We start from the raw sequence: 21,905 nt of genomic DNA on the forward strand, positions 1-21,905 counted from the left end.
TCGACCCGAAACGTCAGCTTTCCTGCTCCTCTGATGCTGCTTGGCCTATTATGTTTGAGTTGATTTTGCTTTAAAGAAGGCACTTCAATTTTGAGTTCTAAAAATTGGACTGTTCTCGGAATAGTGAACTGAAAGTTAAGATATTATTTAATAGTGATTTTGAGATAAGTAGGTTTTCTTTAGAGTCAATAAAGAACAGCTATGACCTCTGGCAGGTGAGTCAATAACCAGATGTTATAGATTTTAAATCATTAATGAAAGATCCAAGGGGGAGACAAGAAGTTCTTTTTTCACTGAATGTGAAAATGTCCAATGAATTTAAAAAGCAGGTGCTTGAAGATGAGGGACCTTTGAGTTACAGACAAAAACTGGGATGTGGGGTTAAGCATGAGTGCTCTTATAGAGATTAAGCACAGATACGATGCTGAATGGCTGCCTTACGGAATGCAAGTTAGTGATTCATGTTGCTCCAAATAGAGGTTCTGGCTACAAAGAAGAAAAGACATAGTTGCAACTCCTAGCTTTCAGGCAGGCTATTAAGATTGGGCTTTAGTTATAACCTGAAGCAAAACTTATTTTATATATTTTTTAAAAATGTATTTATTCACTTGAATGACGTGGGCATCACTGGCTAGCCAGCATTTATTTTCTGTCCCTCGTTGCCCTGAAGCTGCCTGCTTGAACCACTGCAGTCCACATGCTGAAGGTTGATCCACAATGCCCTTAGGGAGGGAATTCCAGGATTTACACCCAGTGACAATGAAAGAACAGTGATCTATTTCCAAGTCAGATTGACGAGTGGCTTGGAGGGGAACTTGCAGGTGATAGTGTGCCCAAGTATCTGCTGCCCTTGTTCTTCTAAGTGGACATGGTCATAGGGTTTGCAACGTGCTGTTTTAGGATCTTCAATAAATTTCTGCAGTGCATCTTGTAGATAGCAGTCTGCTTCTATGGAGCGTTGGTGATGGAGGGATTCGATGCTTGCAAATATGATTCCAACCAAGTGGGCTGCTTTGTCCTGGATAATGTTAAACTACTTGAGTGTTGTCAGAGCTGCATCTATCCAGGCAAGTGGGGAGCATTCCATAACACTCCTGACTTGTGCCTTGTAGATGGTGGACAGACTTTGGGGTGTCAGGAGGTGAGTTACTCACTGCAGTATTCTGATGTGCTGTTGTAGCCACAGTGTTTATGTGACAGCTCTAGTTGAGTTTCTGAACAATGGTAACCTCACGGACTTTGATAGTGGAAAATTCAGTGATGTAAACAGTTGAAAATAGGCTTTCAATTCAAAAATTCTAATTATTCTTTGAAGTTATAATTTTACAGGTTATTAATTTGAGCCATGGTGACACTGTTAATGCTGTAATTAATATCTTCCAGACAAGATAGCTGTTTACTGTGTGGCATGGTTCAGACTAAACCATAGAATAGTTACACATATTCAGTCCTGGTTCTCTATAACAGTACTTCAGCTAGTCTCATTGCCGTGTCTTTTCCTCATATCCCAACAGTTTTTTTTATTCTCAATATAATTATCCAATTCCCTTCTGAAAGCCACAGTTGTATCTTCTACTACCACCACCATTACCCTCAGGCAGTGCATTCCAGTCCTTAACTACTTGCTGCAATGAAGTTGTTACATAACCCATTGATTGGACTTGTAACCATATGGGCATTGAAGAGCAACGATAGATAATTATACATTTTGTTTCACTGGCTGTCACTGTTCGTAAAGGTTGTCTGGAATAAGACCATAAGATATAGGAGCAGAAGTAGGATGGCCCATCAAGTCTCTCTGCCATTGTATGAGATAATGTTAGATCTGATAATCCTCAACTCCACGTTACTGCCCTTTCCCTGAACCCGCAATTCCTGTCTGGATTGAAAATCTGTCTGTCACAGCCCTTAATGAAGCAGCCTCAACAGCCTTCTGCAGTAAAGAATTCCACATATTCACCACCCTCTAGAGAGAAGAAATTTCTCCTCCTCTCTATCTTAAAAGGACAACCTCTTTACTCTGAGATTATGCAGTTTGTTTCCACTTGCGTGTGTCGAAGAACAATCAATGTTCCCTCAACTGGGAAGCGCCATGCACATTGATTGTCAAATTACTGCTTGAATTCTGCCTCTGGAAGCCACTGACATATGTACCACGGAGGTCTCTGCAGAAGAACAAGAAATTAGAGAAAGCGTTGGAAAGAACCTATGCATATCTACACCGTCAAGCCCTTTAAGAATCTTTGTTTCAATAAAGCCATATCTCATTCTTCTAAATTCCAATGAGTACAAGCCTAATGTATGGAACCTCTCTTATAGGAACATGCCTCAATACCCAGGACGATACCCTCCAATGTCAGTGTATCCTCCATTTAAATAAAGGGATTAAAATTGTTCACAGTATGTGAAGTGTGGTCTGACGATTGCCTTGTGTCGTTTTAGTAAGAGTTCTCTTTTATTTTCCATTTCCTTTGAAATAAAGAAAGTAAGCATTCATTTCTAAAACAAAAGAGGAATGGCTGTATAAAGAAAATAAGTTGATGTTTGGTTTTGCTTTGCAGTAAACAGATGCCATTTGCTGTTACAGAATGCAAAATGTGAGTGAAGTAGTTCCTCTAGTGCAAATTTTGTATGATTCCAGCTGAATGAACATGAAGGTCCCATTTCTTGTCTGGTTAAGTCAGCTGGTTTTAATCATTTGTGTCACTACTGGTTTCATGATTCCTGTACTTAGAAAGTTGGGTCGGAGAGTATTCGTCTGAGATCTCACTCCTGATGGCTATTTATGAATGCAGTAAAGACAAAGACCATTTTGTCTGTAAAAACACTATGGACCCCATGTAAACAAATAACTAAATCATTGCGGTCATCTCCTGAGAAAGGTTAAAAGAAAATCATGCCAATTTTAGACAAATCAGGGTTTTCACACCAACACCTAAAGGAAAGAAAGGAAGACTGAGGAGACTAAAATAAATTATTTGTTAACTCAGTTATTCCAGATATTACATACTAGAAATTAAACTACATCCAAGCATTGTATCACTGGGTGATGTTGATGCTTGGCACTGTACCAGTACAGGGTGTAATTGTGTGTGTTTGTGAGAAGCTTTTGGGGTGGTTAGCTGTCACACCTGTGGAAATATGCCTGAGATGTTAGTAGTGACTACAATACAGAACTTAAATGAACACCCATCAGGAAGTGAGAAGAAACACAATGAAGTCATGTACAGGCAGCATTTTTGATTCCTTTCTTCTATGTTTTATGCAGGACTGGAGAGAGCGGTGGATAGATGATGCATTCTGGCGATTGCTGTTTTCCGTCATTCTGCTGGTCATAATGATCTTGTGGAGGCCTTCAGCAAACAATCAAAGGTTTTGGTGTATTTTTTGGCACAAATTTCTAGATTTGTTTCCCCTCTCATCTCAGCTGAAGATAAATGGGGTGTTGATGAGAATGAAGAATATGTTGCTCATAAGTACTTTCAACTGGACTTTAACTTGGTAACACACAGACAAAGACATGAGGGGGGTTTATGTAACAAGTAGAATTATTCCTCCTGTTCCAATGTCTGGTAGCTGGTTATAAAGCAGCAAGGGAGAGACTAAAATATGCAGCAGAGGATGGGTTTCTGAAATTGGAGATCTCATTGCCCCAGAGAAGAATTGCTGAATTCAAACATTTGTGACAAAAATGTACTGGGAGAATCTTGTTTTGACTGCACCTTAGTGTATTTATTGAGTATAATCATACTACTGGGCTAAATGAATCGAGTATCTGATTGATATATGACCTATAAGACTAAGCCTGTCCTATCTTGAGGGTAAAGTTTCTCATATCTTACCAATGTAGGCAAGAACACTAACTTAATTTACTCTCTTGTCTTCAGCTACAACCATGCATTGAACACTCATTGCTTTCTCCCTATATCCCTCTTTTTTTGAAAACACAATGCTTATTGATCTTCATCCAGCCAAACACTTATTTTCTGTTTCGTTCTCCTTTGATCCTTCATTCTTTAGTGATTGTTCTGCAAATGTAACATTTGACTGGGATGTCATCTTCATAGAAGTGACACCAAAAGACAATTATCCAATTGAAAATGGGACACAACATACATGTGTGATCCAATGATCAGTCTCCAAAGACGTAGGTAAAAACAAAGCAAAAGCTACAGTGACAATTGGGAATACTTTGAAAGTGCTCTGGTGTATTTTTGAAATTTGTTTAGTAGCTGTATTGGATTCTCAAACTAATATTCAGCGCTAAACTAAGATTCCTCACAATTATTGTTTACCTCAAAACAAAAACAAAATACTGAAGATGCTGGAAATCTTAAGAATAGAAAATCACTGGAACACTGTTCAAATCATTTTTGGAGAAGAAACAGAATTAAATTTTTGGATTTATAACTGTCCTTGAACATCCTGAACACCAGTATGATGGCATCTTTTGGTTGTCTATACACCTGAGAAGACCAGGTCTTGATTTCATAGACTTAGCAAGGTTATCATCTGTAAAGCAATAAACCTCTTTAAGGGAGCAGACTTTAAGGGAGCAGACTTTAAGGGAGCAGATTTTAAGGGAGCAGATCTCCCAGCATAGATTGTTACCTAGATCTCGGGTGCAAGGCTGGTCACACTTGCTTCTCCCTCTCCCATCCAACGGTAAAGGAAGATTGGTAAGGTAAGCACTCCAGAAGGAAAAATAGCAGTAAAATTAAAAACCATTTTAGTTGTTAAGTTTTTGAAGTTTTATAACGGGGTAAAATATGGTGTTTTCAGCATCTTGTGCTATAAAGCTGAAGAAGTGGATTTCTTACTATTATTATGCATTTAATGTGTACAGCATATTATGTATGTGATTAATGAAATGTTGCAGTTTAATCTCATTGTTCTAATTTTTATTTTCATTTTATAACAACATCACCGAAGTTTCATTTATTCATGCATATTGAAAGAATTTGGGGGAGGTTCTGAAGAAGATCTCTCACTTAAAAGTTTGATTTAGTGGTAGAATTCCACGGAGTACTGTTGCAAGAGTACTTACTCTAGAAGCAAGGAGGCAAATTTGTTTAATCTTTAGTTTAATGTATTAATTTCACACATTTGATCCTTGTTACAAAAATTACAACCTAAGCAGCTAGACAGTGAAGATAAAATTGCTTCTCGAAGCTAAATGTCAATATTTATTCACGTGACATTGCGATATGAACAGAAAAAATGTATTTACTTACTAGCAGCAGATAAGTGATACATGAAATTTCAAAGAACGAATTGCTAAAGCACTGTCTTTGAGAAGGTCTCTTATGTTCTCAGTAAATGTATACATTCACCCAAAACCTTCCTTTACACTCCAGTTCACTTAGCAATTTCACACAAATTTGTATAATATTAAGAAAGCTATTTGTTTTACAGGTTTGCTTTTTCCCCTCTGGCAGATGATGATTATGATGATGAACTGAAAGAACCAATGCTCAACGAAGCTTTTGGTGAGCAAAGTTGATTTACTTAGTAGCCATAGTCTAAAGTAGAACATGTAATTAAGTAAACAAAGGAAGAGTGCGAAATTGAGTAAATTAGAGCTTTAAATTTTGGCAGGGTTTCATAGAATCATTGGGAAATAAAAATGATGAGCACTTTTGTCATTTATTGGATTAACTCAAAATTGGGTTGCAAGGCACCTTGCACCAATATTATATTAAGAGGTTTTCAATAGGAAAATGAAATGGAAAAAGAAGTGGTGCCATTTATTGAGTACAATTTATGGAATTTGTATCCTGTATCTTTTTTGCAGAGGGAATGAAGATGAGAGGTACAAAAGCGGAGTCTAATGGCTCTGCGAAACTTAATAAAGTGGTAAGTAAGATGGCAGACAATGTTGATTCAGATGTATGTATTGAGATTGTATGGTCTTGGAGCAAAGTAACTGAGAAATGTTTCATATTAATGTACATACATGTATGTCAATCTGCAAAACTCTGAAGTCAATAATTATAGACAGGATGTGTTTGCCAGGTTGATTTTTTTTTAATTCAATCCAAAGATTTATTTTCAGAGAAAAGGCTAACTTGTTTCATAGAAATTGAAGTGTAGAATCATTTAATGCAGTGTGGAGAGTCCAGTTGAAGAAGCCTGTCCTAACAAGAATTCCTTTTAACTGCCTTCTAGTAAATCCTGCAAGATAACTATAGTGTATTGACATATTTGTAGACAAGTGTTTAAGCAGCTAAGACTTGATTCAGTGATATCCCATCATGGTTGATATGCTGATTACTATAATCACTACTTAGAGGGTCTCACAGCAGTGAAATGGGCCCTTCGGCCCATTGTCTATGTCTATGCAGACCAACAAATACCAAACCTGCACTTGGTCCATAGCCTACTATGTTCTGGCATTTTAAGTGCTCACCTTGATGCTTAAAAGTTGCAAGAGTAACTGCCTCCTCCACCCCTCAAATGGTGCATTCCAATTTTCTACCACCCTCTAAATGAAAACATTTTTCCTTCAATCCCCTTTAAAACACTTACTCTGCACTTTAAACAAATGCCTTCTAGTCTCGGACCTGTCTACCACGGGGAAAAGAGCTCAATCAGATCTCTCCTCAGCTTCCTCTGCTTCAGGGGAAACAAATCCAGCCAGCCATTCTCTCCTTATGACTGAGACTTTTCATCTGAGACAACATCTTGGTGAATCTCCTGTGCGTCCTCTCTGATGGAATCAGATACTTGTGACAGTATGGCAACCAGAACTGTACACAGTATTTCATCTGTGGTGTAAACAATGGTTGTAAAGTTGCAACAAGACTTCCATGCACCTATATTCTACATCAGCAAGCATCCTGTACGCTGACTTCATTGCATTGCCTACCCATGCTGACACCTTCAGGGATCTATAAACTTGTACACCAACTGTTCTTTTGTTTTTCAGTCCTCCCTAGACAAGTACTGTTCACTGTGCAAATTCTTCCTTTATTAATCTTTCTAAAATGCATCACCTCACACTTAGCAAGATTAGATTCTATCTGCCTTTGCTCTGCCCAATTTACCAACTGATCAAGATCATCCTCCTCCCTATCAATACCATCGATTTTGTGACATCTGCAAACTTACCAATTATATACCTTCTACATTCAAATCACATTGCTAATGTATGTAATAAACAGCAAGGGTGTTAGCAGCTGGGGTGCACCACTGGTCACCGTCTTCCAATCACAAAAACAACCCGCCACCGTCACACTTCGCCTCCTATTTGCAAGCCAGTTTTGTACCCAGTTTGTTTCGGATCCTATGGGTTCATACATGCTGACTATTCCTGATCAATCCCTGTCTTTCCAAAAGTTGAACAATCTTGTCCCTCAGATTTTTTCCCCAGTAATTGCCTCACCAGTGACATCAGACTAACTGGTTTGTAATTATTGGCCTATCCCTACTACCCTTCATGAACAAAGGAACCACAAACAGCTATCCGCCAGTCATCTGGCACTTCACCCATGGCCAGGTGAAGTAGTAAATAGTTCTGAAGAAGGGTTACGAGACCCGAAATGTTGACAATGTTTTCAACTGCAAGACCTGCTGAGTTTCACCAGGTCCTTCTGTTTTTGCTCAAGTAGTAAATGTGTCGGTCAGCGCTGCAGCAATCTCCTCCCTTGCCTTCCATAGAAGCCCGGGATATATTACATCAGACCCGGGGATTTATACACCCTTATGCCTGATAAAACATCTAATAGTTCTTCCTCATTAACCTTAGAGCTCTAGAACCTCACCATCCCAACTGAAATCTCTAGTTACAGCATCTTCCTCCTTTATGAATACAGTTGATCAATATTCGTTTAAGACCTCATCCATGTCCTGTGGCTCCACACACAGATTGCCCCTCTTGTCTCTAATCGGCCCACTCTTTCCCTGGTAACCCTCTTGCTCTTAATATACTATAAAATACCTTTGGGTTTTCATTAATTATATCTGCCAAAGATATTTCATGGCCCATCTTTGCCCTCTTAATTTATTTTTTAAGCACCCTGTATGCACACTATGCTCCTAGAGGACCTCCCCATTCTTAGTGCTCTGTACCTGACATATGCCTCCTTCTTTTTCTTTACTTTTATCAACCTCTTTGTTATCCCTTGACATCCAGGGTTCCCTGGACTTGCTGCCTTTTCCCTTCACTCTTAGAGGAATTTGCTGGCCCTGAACACTCACTATACTACTTTTAAACTTTAAAACTCCTATTTTCCAATGTAGACTTGCCGATAAGTCTATCTTTGCCAGATCTTATCTAATGATATTGAAATTGGCCCCACCAGATTAGACACTTCTGCACTATTCTTATCCCCCTTTGTAATGACTTTGAAACCGACTAATTCTTCATGGATATGATGCACACAAATTCAGTGCAATGTTGCCTCCTAGGCATTCATTGTATGCAAATGTAATTAAAAGATTGTTGTGAAGCGATGGTCACCACAACATGAATTGTTTAATAATAAATTGTTGGAACAGCAACGTAAGCTTTTTGCATGAGGGACTTGAAAAAAGAAGTGAAATACAACTATTACAAATATGTTAACTTTAATATTTTACTTGAGAATTCCTTCACCATTTAGATTATACTTTAAAAATATTACTTCCAAAGATCACCAATTGAAATAGCCAGGATGAGATGAGTAAAACCCCAATGTAGTAAACTAAGCAGGTGTTTGAGGTGATCCCAACAAGCTTGTTACATTGTTTGTACTACCACAGTCCTCTCCCAATCATTTATATGGTTCAGTTACTATTCCACCCTGTAATTACACTCCATCATTTCCTTACACTTCCTCTTCCCTTTCTAGCTCAAAGTACAGGTTTGCTGAAACCATTAATATGAAGCAATTGCTATTGAATGGCCAAGATTAGACTAGGATCAGTGGCGAGCGATAATGTTAGATGGAAAGCTAACCTAATAGCAACCATGTAATCATTGTCGATTGTTGTAAAAACCCATCTGGTTTACGAATGCTCTTTAGGAAAGGAAACTTGTCATCCTTACTGGTCTCGTTGACATATGGCTTCAGATTCACAGCAATGTAGTTGTCTCTTGAAAATAAAGAAATGAGAAATTTATAAATGTTTATGGATAGGTTAGATAAATAGGACAAAATTTGGCAGATGGAGTTTAACGTGGATAAGAATTAAGTTATCCATTTTGTTCGGAAGAATAGAAAAGCAACTTATTATCTAAAGGGAGAGAAACTTTGGAATGTTTCTGTGCACAGAGATCTGGGTGTCATTGTCCATGAATTGCAGAAAATTAGGAGGCTGGTGAAATAGATTGTAAAGGAGGCAAATGGAATTGAGTATCTATTGCCAGAAGAGTATATAAGTAAGGAAGTAAATGTTGCTTCAACTGTACAAAGCATTAGTGAGACCACACCAGGAGTATTGCTTACAGTTTTGGTCCACTTACTTGAGGAGGACTGTAGTTGCATTGGAAGCAGTTCAGAGGAGATTCACTAGATTGATTCCAGAGGTGAGGTGTTTACCTTGAAGAGAGATTGGGCAGTTTAGGCCTCTCCTCTAGGGTTTAGAAGAATGAGGGGAGAACCAATTGAGGTATGTAAAAAGATTAAATGGGTTTCTTTCAATATTCATTCACGGGATGTGGGAATCGCTGGCTAGGCCAGCATTTATTTTTTCATTTCTAATTGCACAGAGGGCAGTTGAAAGTAAGCCGCGTTCCTGTGGCTCTGGACTCACGTGTAGGCCAGGCCAGGTAAGGACAACAGTTTCCTGCCCTAAAGGATATTAGTGAACCAGATGGATTTTACCGACAATCAACATGGTTTCATGATCATCATTAGACTCCAGATTTTCATTAAATTTAAAGTTCCTCCATCTGCCATGCAGGATTTGACCCTAGGTTCCCAGAATATTACCCTAGTCTCTGGATTAACAACACACTACATATCTAAGTAGTCATATCTAAGGTTCTTCAATGCCTTAATGTACTGACTTCGGTGTGGTAAATTCCCTAATGTTTATATCATTGTTTTCATCTTCAGCAATTTGGCTTGAGCAACAATACACTAGACCACTGCCTCCCCTAAATCGACCATGTGAATGTAGAGAAGATATTTCCTTTTGTGGAGAAATCTAGAATGAGAGATCAGAGTTTAGGATAAGGAGTAACAGATTTAAAGATGCGGAGACATTACTTTCCTCAAAAGATCATGAATCTTGTGATATTCACTATCCCAGAGTGTGGTGCATGCTAGAACATTGAGTGAATTTCAGGAGGAGATAGATTTTTAATTAGTAATGGGTTGAATGGTTATGAGTAAGCAGGAACAATGGGCTAAGGCTGAGATTAGATCAGCCATGTTAATGGTAAATGGAGGAACAGACGCAAGGGGCTGAATTGCTTACTCCTGCTCCTAATTCTTTTTTTTTTTTTAAAAAGATATAAAAAACAAAAAATAAATCTGGGGACAAAAACTGAAGTTGCTGGAAAAGCTCAGCAGCTCTGGCAGCATCTCTGAACAAACCAGAGTTAACATTTTGTGTCCGGTGACCCTTCCTCAGAACTCAGTTAGCCTTGGATGTAGTTAAGTGTATTGAAATCTATCTGCAACTGGTTTGTGAGCATTGTTGATGGAAGAGGCAGCTTTATTTTCAAATTTAAAAACAATACCAAATTGGTAAATTACAACTACAGCATTGTCAGATTTCAGGAAATTTTCAAAGGTATGTTTGTTTTGCATCATCTCACTTTTTCTCTGTTTTGGGAAATACTGGGGCAGTAAGCTGATTATCAACCTGTTGAATCCCATTATAAATTATTCTTCTGTGATCAACAAGTCTTGGAGTGAAACTTGATCCTGAAGTTTTTGTTCAAGCCAAATTGCTGAAGATGTAAACATTAGGGAATTTACCACGCCGAAGTCAGTACATCAAGGCATTGAAAAACCTTAGATATCACTAAAGTGTGTTATTATTGTTTACTTGTCTTTCCCTCACTATATATCTGTGATGTTCTGTTTCACGTCTGGGTTGATGGTATAAGCATATTTGTCACCATTATGAAGGATGATATTTTAATAATCTAGCCTTTCATTCTTAAAATCCTTGCCATTCTTCACAGGATGAAGATCTGAAATGGGTTGAAGAAAATGTTCCATCTTCCATGGCAGATGTGTAAGTGACTTACATTACTGGCTAGAAAATTAACCATTGTGCTATAAGCTTTCAAATGTATCCATCACAGTCTTATTCCCTTTCATTAGTAGCTTTTAATGGTATTGGTATATTTCACACGGAGTAACATAGTAAGGACTAGAGTACCATTACAAAAGGTTAGAAAGTAAAACACAACTTCTTCCGAATTTTCTTGTAAGTTATGAAAATCGTAGAATTCAACTATTGCAATGGCACGTACAGGAATGTCAATGGGTAGTGTCATTTAACTTGGATTCATAATTCGAGAACAAAATAAAAATAAAAGATGATGAGCATATGGAAGTTGTGCTGAAATTATACCAAGATTGATTCTAAAATTCTGTGGATTGATTGAAAAGGAATGTGAAAAGAGCTGAAAATACAAATAGAGTTGATGTGAAAATTAGTACATTGCATGTTTAAACTTCTCATGGTAATCTTCAACCATGGCAGAGATGCAAGCATTTCACTTTGAACTCTGAAGAGATAAACCATGACTCTAAAGGAGGAAAGAGTGAAATGACAACAAGTAGAGATAGCTGTTAATTTGACTTGAAAGAGTAATGAAGATGTTTTCTCTTTGTTAGAAGTAATATTAAAACACAATACCTTGATTTGAGGAAAGACTATCAAAGATGCACATGTCGTCATACAGTCTTTAAAGAAAAGCAAATATAACAGTAGAATGATCAGCAGAAATGTAGTTATGCTGCACAGTGGACACAGTTTGTTAATGCTAAGAAAACATGGAAAAATGGATGAAAAGTGAGGATAAAGTGTTAATCACACCACAACGCAACATGACTTTCTCCTCTCGGAGTACAAAAAAAATCGTATACACGGCAATTTTTTTGTAACTTGTAAGAATTTAATTTTTCATACAACTTGATGGTTTTACCAGAAAAGACTTATTTTTTATGCAACCTTTCCATTCTTGGAAAATGATTCAGAACAAAGAATTGATCAGACTCTTTTTTTTTTTAAAGAGAAAGTAATGGTTTTATTTCTCTGGAGTCTTAATTTGCTGTCATCTGTGGTTCACCTCAAAACCCTTGTAGTTTGAGCTTTTTTATATAATTTGCTTTGGAAGGTCTTATTAAACATCACAAAGTCCGTAAACAGTTTTGGCTTGCTTCTTTGAGTCTGAAATGGTCTACGCTGTTTCTTATCACCTATCTTACTTCAGGTATGATGCTATGAAGATTTGTTTTCATTTGGATGAGCATATGCATTTCTCTGGAGAAAGAAAAAAATTTCTTTTCCAAGTCAATTTTTAAAGTCTTGAAACAATGCTCTTTAAAATCCAAAATTTATCTACAGAATGAGTTGCAAGGAATTATAAATCCAGAAGTATAATGTATGGATGATGCTGGTGGCTTAAATAGACGGGATTGATTGCTAATTGAGGCACTGGGGGAGGGTGGGGCATCATTAGCAACAAAGCTATACAGTGATGTGGGCAGGGATGAGTTGTCACTTCCTCTGTCTTAATCTATTCTTTGGATACAGATGGTGAAGGAACACCATGTTGGTCAGTGCTTCTAACAGTTTTCTATTTCGATGAGTTGACTAGCAGCATAAAATTCACAAGATGTGAAAACAGGATTTTGCTGGTGGTTTTACATTTGCTTTTGTAAAGCAAAAATGATTTTTGACTATGGTCTATGTGACGATACAGTGGCTTTAATGGGTGTATTTTGTCGCTTTTTTTTTGAAGAGAGGTTTTAAGGTGGAGGGAAGGGGAGCTGTCTATTAAAAGGCCTTAAAGTAAACCGCTTGTGAGGCCTTGGTAATTTTGAGAAGGATCTGTTTAAATATGTCCAAGCATTGCCAAAGTTTGACCAGAAGGATATAGAAGTCTTTTCCATTTCATTTGAGAAAGTGTCTAAACAAGTGAAGTGGCCAGTGACCATGGTATTGTTGTTTCAAACAAAATTAGTAGGTAGAGGTAGTAAGGTATTTGCATTCACCATAAGAGGAGATATCTGGGGAATACAATGAAGTTAAAAATGCCATCTTAAATGCATGTGAGTTAGTACCAAAGCCTACAGATAATGTTTTAGGAATCTAAGGAAGGAACCTGATCAAATATACATTGAGTTTGAACGGATCAAACAAAGTAATTTTTGATAGGTGGATAAGGGCGTTGAAATAGATCCAACATCTTAAGTCAATTAGTTTGGAGGAATTCAAAAATTCACTTCCTGAAGTAGTGAGAAGTCATGTTGAAGAGTTAAGATTGCAAGATTAGCAAGAAAATGGCAGATGGTTGAGTTGGTTCATAAATCAAAGTTTGGCTCCAACATCAATTTCAATCTGAGGGATAGAAACTGGGGGTAAAGAGAGTCTCGGGTGGTAAAGGGAAAACGCATGAGGGGAAAAGAGAAGTAAAAAAGCTCGTGTTTTCGCTGCAAAAAAGGAGGCCACATGAAGTCGCAGTGTTGGTAGTTTAGAAAAAGCACTGGGAAGACAGATATGGGAAAACGGGATAAACCAGTGAGTTTTGTTGAAGTAGTAAAGGCAAGCGCAATGGAAGCTAAAATACTGCAAAAGAATGTACAACCTGATCAGGGGTTGGCTGAGGATAATGCCAAATCTCTAAAGAATTGACTTGAAGGTAAGATGTACTCATGTATGCCAGGAGGAGCAGATAAAGAAATTAAGATTTTAAGGGATACGGGATGAGGAAGTATGTAATTCATAGATCGTAGAATCCCTCCAGTGTGAAAACAGGCCATTCAGCCCAATATGTCACACCAACTCTGAGCAGCCTCCCACGCAGATTCACCACTCCCCCCTGTAACTCTACATTTCCCAAGGCCAATCAACTTAACCTACACATCCCTGAACGCAATGGGCAATTTAACATGGCTGATCCACCAAACCCGCACACTTTTGGACTGTGGAAGGAAACGCACACAAGACAGTCACCCAAGGCTGAAATTGAACCCAGATCCCTGGCGCTGGGAGGCAGCAGTGCTAACCACTGTGCCGCCCCAAAATAGTAGCAGTGGGATTTAGGAGTCTTGCCTGAAAAGGTTGTAATATGTGGAATTTGTGGTGAGAAGAGCAGTGTTCCATTATATAAAGTGATGTTGCAGAATCTGATGAAAAGTGGTGGTCGGAGTAATAGAAAAATTTTCAGTTCCAGACATTCAGTTTATACTTGGTGATGATATAGCTGGATCACAGGCAGGAGTGATGCCTACTATGGTTGAAAATCCAGTATAAAACCAGGCAACTTTGGTGTTACAGGAAGTATATCCTGGGATTTCTCCTGACTCTGTGGTAACAAGGTTACAAAGCCCCAGGTTAAAGCAGGAAGAGAAATCAAAAAATAAAGATAAGGAAGTTGAAGTTCAATTATCAGAGGTAATGTTTGATCAAATGGTTGAAAAAGGGAAAAAATACACCACCTAGAGCCATAGTACGATCACATTTATTTAACACTGATGATAGCCACATTACTATTATTGTGCTATACTCCTGTACTTTTCTTAACTAACCTTTATTTTTTTTTCAGTGCACTTCCAGCACTTCTAGACTCGGATGAGGTAAACAACAGATTTATGCAACATTAATTGCAAGGGTGTTTACCCACATACTTGATGTTTGCTGGAATAAGAGGAATTGGTGTGGAGAGACTTTGCGCTGATGGATGTGGCATTATGTTTGTGTAGATTAGGTCTCTGAATAGGCTTGAATTCTCTTCAAGGAATTTGCAAATTTGAAATCTCTTAGAAATATAAAACTGGGAGCAGATTTGATCCTGGTCTTTGGTGAAGTTTCGTCACTGAAGGATTTGTAGCATATGTTCTTCAGTTTGTATTGCATTCACCTCCAAGTCAGGATACTGTGGTTTAAGCTTTACTCCTTCATTTAAACTAACAGGCCCAATAGTGCAGTGTTAGAGGTCCTCAATAAATGAACATTAAATCACTGTTTGGTGCAAAAAAAATCCCAAGTCACTGCTCGATAAATAGTGTCCTACTTTTCCTGGTTAATCAAAAACAGATTGACTAAATTGTATGATACACTACGCTTTGAACCTCCATTGACTGCAAAATAACAACACATTTAAAATGAAGCTTTAAGATGTATGTGAATGTGATGAGGCTCAATATAAATGCAAGTGTGTTCTAATAGTTACTTGATATAAAAGTAAAGTTGCCATAATCTTACTCGGCTATAGAGTTTTTCTCTTATTAGAGAGAGAGAGAGATGACTGATGATGGTTTAACCTGAGGGTCATCATGCCCTCGGGCAAGGGGAGAGGTTGAGAAAGGTAATCCTTGTTAGTGACCTCATTCAGTGTGGGAATTGAACCCATGCTGTTGGCATCACTCTGCATCGCAAAGCAGCCATTCAAGCTAAACTGACCCCCCCCTTTTTACTTGATAAAAATCTTAGCAGTCAGTGGTGCCATCAAAAATATGGGTGCAAAGGAGGACGAACCACTGAACCAATGTTAGGAAGGCACTCATTAACAGAATGTGGCATTGTAACCTGTAACAGATTTTGAATATTTGAGTAAGCCTTGGCAATTCGTCCCCATGAACATCGACGTTTTTCGACACTGGAGATGCCTGGCATTCAAATTTACATCTAGCTGAGCTCACTTTTAGAATCTGACTCAAATGTGATTGTCAGTCATTGTTTGAAATAGTAGAGTTTCAATTGAAGTACCCAGTCCTGATGGAGGTCCATGTCTTAAACCCATTGGGTGAAGATTTAATCAGTTGCATATTTTCAATTCTTCAAAGTTTGCTGCTCCTCTGGAAGCAGGATGATATTAAATCTCATGGAAATTAAAGATTCAACTGAACGAAGCTCAATTCGAACCACATTCTTATAAAGCAGGAAGGGTCGACATTCCACTTCTGGTTTGCACTGAAACAGCTGGTTTCAGCCAGAGTTTGACTTTTTGGATTTGGGCACAAGGCAGTGTAGGAGATTTGAAGGGAGGGAAAAAAAAAGTGTTTCTATTCCTGAATACATTCAGTGATCCTGCATATTATCTATGGATATCACAGGAGGACTGACTTCAGCTCACAAAGAAAGATTGAAAGCTTGTCGAACTGTCAAACAACTACTGAGATCTGTGTGCACCAAGCAGGCTTTGACACTTTGAAACTCTGTAGGTGTACCTATGCCACATGGACTGCAATGGTTCAAGCAGCAACGTACCACCATCTGAATGAAAATTAGGAATGGGTAATAATGTTGCCCTATCCAGCAATACCTACATCCTGTGAATGAATAGGAAAAAATGCTTAGAATAACAGTTAGAATTTTGGATCTTTAAAATAATGGTATGGATTGCAACAGGACAGAAGTAATTACAAATTAATACAAGAGATTGGCTAGGCTGCACTAGTAAAGAGTGGTTGAGTTTGAGTACCTGATGACAGAAGAGTGTATTATGGCCACAGGCTTAAAATATAGATTCACTCAAAAGATGAGAAGGGGATGTAAGGTACTAGAACCATTAGCACACAAGTAGAGATGGTTCAGGAGATTTGAGTGATTTCTCTTAAGTATGAATAATTCTGTCTGCACAGAAAAGTAAGACTATCCCCTTGGTTAGAATCAATGACAAGTACAGAAGTTAGAATAAATGTTTTAAAATAAATTGTTGGAACATGGATTTTCTTTAAATCACCCAAAGTTGAGAGTAATCTGTGCACCTCTAATTTGAAACACAAAAATTTTAATTTAAAGATATTATGGCTATGGGGGATAAAATTGCAAAAAGTGTTTAATTTTGGATTATTCCAGTGTAGAACCAGTCAGACTAGATACAAACTCTCAATTACAGGTAAGAAAAATTCTGCTAATGATTTCCTTCTTTTGCAGGAAATTATGACAACGAAATTTGAGATTTCAAAAATGGAGTAAACATTACATGAACAGAAAACTTTGCACTTGTTCCTGAAATAACACTGACCAGGAAAGGGTCTCTTCAGACTGCAGAAAGCACCAAAACTGTAGTGTCACATGACTTCACTGGGGTTGGGTGGGCAGAGGTGTTTTTATACGTGGTTAAAGTACAATTCTGTTTATTTTAAATGACTAAATTATTTTGCTAATGCTTGCAATAAGGTGTCTTGTTTGGGTAAAATTATGCTTTTTGTTCCAGTGAAATAACTGGTCTGCTGCTAATCCTAAGCAAAGTGTTACAGAGGTCAAAGTTACCCAGCTGATGTACTTTCTTACTTTCCAACCCCACTTTGCCAAATGAAGTGAAAAACAAGGCTGCCTCTCTACTCCAGTGCCAAGTTTCTCACTAACACACAGGCAGTATATTGGAGGTGTTGTATTACCACTCGTCCTCTGCAACCCCAGAGAATTGCTTCTGTCCCCAGGATACTTCTGGTGATAATTTGTCTATATTTCAAGGAAAGAGATCAGTTTAGTAGTTTCTAGCGTGTACATTTGGATTAGAGTTGCTGACTGCCAGTAGTGCTGGCAGAATGAGTGCCTATTTAGCTTGAATTGGCAGGAGAATTAAGTCTGTAAATTTGGTATTGGAGAAGTTTGGTAAAACTATCAAGGCAGCTTTATTGTGATGATCTTGTTTTCAAATCAAATAAAATTATATGGGTGAAATTCTACAGCTGTTTTGTTATTTTTTGAAGGTTTACTTATTTACAATGAAAAGCCCTCTTTATTATCCGTCATGTGTTGGTCTATTCTGCTGAATTCAGAACAATGATTTAACAAAGTATGTCCTTCACAACTTCATGAAAAGTCAAAAAAAATTGAATGCTGTTGCCCATCATTCAAAATAATCAGAATTAGACAAGAAAGCAAGGGTAGAAGTAGGATGTTTACATGAAGGACCTCCCCCCGCCATGAGCTAATGTCTGTGGGAATTATGAGAATGTTTTGTTTCAGTTCAACTAATCCCAATACTCAGGATTCAATTCATAGAACTTCATTGCATCAGTTATTCCCTCCATATGTATCATGCAGAAGCTTAGTTCTCAATTTTCCTCTAACACTTCAAACTAGCATAGTTGAACATTTAAAATTATTTCCTATTCATCTGAAAGTCTGTTTTCTCTGCTATTTTCCATTTAAATGGTTGTGGAAAATTAGTAATTAATCTTTCAATCGCACATTTCATGGCTCAGGTCAAACTTGTTTCCACCTTGCCATTACCTAGGAGGTAAGTTTGCAGATGGCACCAAAATCGGTGGTGTAGTAGACAGCCAAGAAGTAACCTCATTACAATGGGACCTTGATCAGATGGGCAGTTGGAAAATGCTCTAGTGGAAGTTCTGGTGCACCTGTTCTCTCTGTCATCAAGCCAGGAACACCTAGCCACAGAGGCAGAGTTGTACAGCATGGAAACAGTCCCTTCATCCAACTTGTCCATGACAACCAGGTATCCTAAATTTGTCCATTTGCCAGCATTTGACCCGTATCCCTCTAAACCCTTCCTATTCACATACCCATCCAGGTGCCTTTTAAGTGTTGTGTGGTACCAGCCTTCACCACTTCCTTTGGCAGCTCATTCCTCACATGCATCACCCTCTGCATGAAAAAGTTGCCCCCTAAGGTCCCTTTTCAATCTTTCACCTTAAACCTATTCCTCTAATTTTGGAATCAGCTACCCTGGGGAAAAAGACCTTGGCTATTCATTTTATAAACTACTATATAGAAGTCATGCCTCAGCCTCCGTCGCTCCAAGGAAAATAGACCCAGCCTATTCAGCCCCTCCCTCTAGCTCAAACCCTCCAACCCTGGCGACATCCTTAAATCTTTTCTGAACCCTTGCAGGTTTCACAACATCCTTCCTATATCAGGGAGACTAGAATTGAATGCAGTATTCCAAAAGTGGCCTAATCAATGTCCCTTACTCAATGCACTGGCCAATAAAGGCTAGCATACCAAACACTGCCTTCACTATACTGTCTACCTGAGACTTTCAAGGAACACTGAACCTGCACTCCAAGGTCTCTTTGTTCAGCAACACTCCCCAGGACCTTACTATTAGCCTGAGTCCTGCCCTGATTTCCCTTTCCAAAATGCAGCACCTCACATTTATCTAAATTAAACTCCATCTACTCGGCCCAACTGCCCATCTGATCCAGGTTCCGTTGTACTCTGAGGTTACTTCTTGAGACACTATTTCCCAGGCACAAAGCCATGTTGACTATCCCTAATCAGTCCTTGCTTTCCCAAATTCATGAAAATCCTGTCCCTCGTGATCCCCTCCAAAACCTTGCCCACCATTGATGTAAAGTTCACCAGTCCATAGATCCCTGGCTATTCCTTACCACCTCTCACATTAGTCAGTCTTTGGCATCTCACCTGTGGCTATTGATGATACAAATACGTCAGCAAGGAGCCCAGCAATCACTTCCCTAGCTTCCCACAAAGTTATAGTGTACACCTGATCAGGTTCCAGGGATTTAAGCACCTTTATACATTTTAAGATGTCCAGTGCCTCTTCCTCTGTAATATGGATTTTTTGAAGATGTTGCTATATATTTCCTCAAGTTCTCTAGCTTCAGCAACACTCCCCAGGACCTTACCATTAGCCTACGAGTCCTGCCCTGATTTGACTTTCCAAAACACAGCACCTCGTTTATCTAAATTAAACTCCATCTACCACTCTTCGGCCCAACTGCCCTTCTGATCAAGGTCCCATTGTACTCTGAGGCTACTTCTTGGCTGTCTACTACACCACCTTCTCCACGGTAAACACTGTTGCAAAATACTCATTTAGTATATTTCCTAATCTCTAGCGGTTTCACACATAGGCAGCCTTGCTGATCTTTAAGGGGCCCTATTCTCTCTCTTTTGTCCTTTTAATATATTTGCAGATTCTCCTTAACCCTGTTTGCCAAAGTTATCACTTGTCCTGATTTCCTTAAGTATACTCATACTGTCTTTATAGTCTTCTAGGGATTCACTCAATTCCTGCTGTTGTACCTGACATATGATTCATTGTTTTTCTTGACCAAAACCTCAATTTCTCTAGTCAGTCATTCAGCATACCCTATACCTATCATTTAATTTATCAGTCCTACCTTGTTCTCTGCTTTGTTCCTGCCTGTTTAACTCACTCCTTTTTCTAACTGCACCAGTCACATCCCCTTCCTCCCACCAACTTACTAGTTTAAATCCTCCAGAGCAGCTCTAACACATCTCCCTGCCAGCATATTAGTCCCCTTCCAATTCAGGTGGCTCAGTGGTTAGTACTGCTGCCTCACAGCGCCAGCGACCCAGGTTCGATACCAGCCTCGGTTGACTGTCTGCGTGGAGTTTGCACACTTCCCATGACTGCGTGGGTTTCCTCCCACACCAAAGATGTAGGTGGACTGGCTATGTTAAATTGCCCATAGGGCCCAGGGATGTTTAGGTTAGGTGGGTTAGACAAGGGAAATGCAGGGGTGGGGGAATGGGTCTGGGTGTGATGCTCTTCGGAGAGGTGGTGTGGGCTTGTTCTGCTGAACAGCCTGTTTCCACACTAGGGATTCTATGAGGTCACTTCTAACCCCAGAAGAGATTCCAGTGATACAAACAGGTGACTTTCTCCTTTGCACCAGCTCCTCAGTCATGCATTCATCTACTCTATCCTTCTATTCCTTCTCTCATTAGCTCATTGCATCGGGAGTAATCCAGATATTACTACCCTCGCACCTACTTTTTAAGTTTTCAGCCTCATTTCCTATATTCTCTCCTCAGCACCTTGTTCTTTTCTTGCCCTATGTTGATAATTCCGATGTGTACAATGACCTCCTGCTAGTCCCTCTCCCCGTTGAGAATAATCTGCTCCCTCTCTAAGATTTCCTTGATCCTGGCACCAGGGAGGCAACACACCATTCTGATGTCTCATTGTTGGCCGCAGAAAAGTCTATTTGTGCCTCTGACTAGACAGTCCCTATCACAAGTTAAATGGCTTGGAACCTGATATACCTCTTGTTACAGCAGAACCACTCAATACCAGAAACTTTGCTGTCAGTGTTACATAGTGCATCAGCCCCTACGTTTGCCAAAACAGCATACTTGTCTGAAATGGGGATAGCCACAGGAGACTTCTGCATTACCTGCCTACCCCACCTACTTTTCCAGGAGGCAATCCATCTGCCTGACTGTATCTGCAGATTTTCTCCCTTTCTGAAATTGCCATCAGTCATACACCCACCCCCGCTCCCGACTCCTGTAAATTCCTCATTACCTCTAACTGGTACTCCAGCTGATCCATATGATCTAATTGGATTCACAACCAAGCACACTTCCTGCAGAAATAATCATCAGTCACATTGAAATTCTCCCTAAACCACCCATATCTGACAGGAAGAACACCTCACTTTACTAAATGCTGTCTTTACACCTTAATCTACAGACCCAGAAAATAGCACAGCCTAACTGCTCTAAAAACGCAGCTCCAGGACAACTTATTTTGTACTTTTAAAGTTTAATCAAGACAGAACTCAATAAAATATAATCTTAAAAAAAAAACTCACGTTACACGTTTTTTAAAAAAAAATGCCATTTAGCTGCTCTCCTGCTGTAAGTTCCCCAGACAAGTTTCTCCAAGGTCAACTGTGAAATTTCGCTCTTTGTTTATTTTTCTTAGAACAAACTGATGTCCAGAGATACTTGAAACTAAACAGCAAGGCAGTCAGCAGTGAAGGTTTACTGCTGGGTCATGTAGCTGTACAGGTTTACTTCACAATAAAAACCAAAAGAACTGC

The 21,905-nt window shown here is 38.9% G+C and overlaps 1 protein-coding gene across 3 annotated transcripts in view; it reads left to right on the plus strand.

Moving 5' to 3' along the window:
- Positions 1 to 17,807, plus strand: part of LOC109937105 (transmembrane protein 87A) — a 58,857-nt gene extending 41,050 nt beyond the window's left edge. For all 3 annotated transcript variants that reach the window (XM_048600163.1, XM_048600164.1, XM_048600165.1), the window contains 6 exons: positions 3,269 to 3,372; positions 5,416 to 5,489; positions 5,795 to 5,856; positions 11,120 to 11,172; positions 14,717 to 14,747; positions 17,050 to 17,807. In XM_048600163.1, the coding sequence (XP_048456120.1) occupies positions 3,269 to 3,372; positions 5,416 to 5,489; positions 5,795 to 5,856; positions 11,120 to 11,172; positions 14,717 to 14,747; positions 17,050 to 17,091 (366 nt within the window). In that variant the 3' untranslated portion in view covers positions 17,092 to 17,807. The remainder of the gene's footprint in view (positions 1 to 3,268; positions 3,373 to 5,415; positions 5,490 to 5,794; positions 5,857 to 11,119; positions 11,173 to 14,716; positions 14,748 to 17,049) is intronic.
- Positions 17,808 to 21,905: the final 4,098 nt, after the last annotated feature.

Source organism: Rhincodon typus, chromosome 8 (genome assembly GCF_021869965.1).
Source record: "Rhincodon typus isolate 14 chromosome 8, sRhiTyp1.1, whole genome shotgun sequence".
Lineage (NCBI taxonomy): Eukaryota > Metazoa > Chordata > Chondrichthyes > Orectolobiformes > Rhincodontidae > Rhincodon > Rhincodon typus.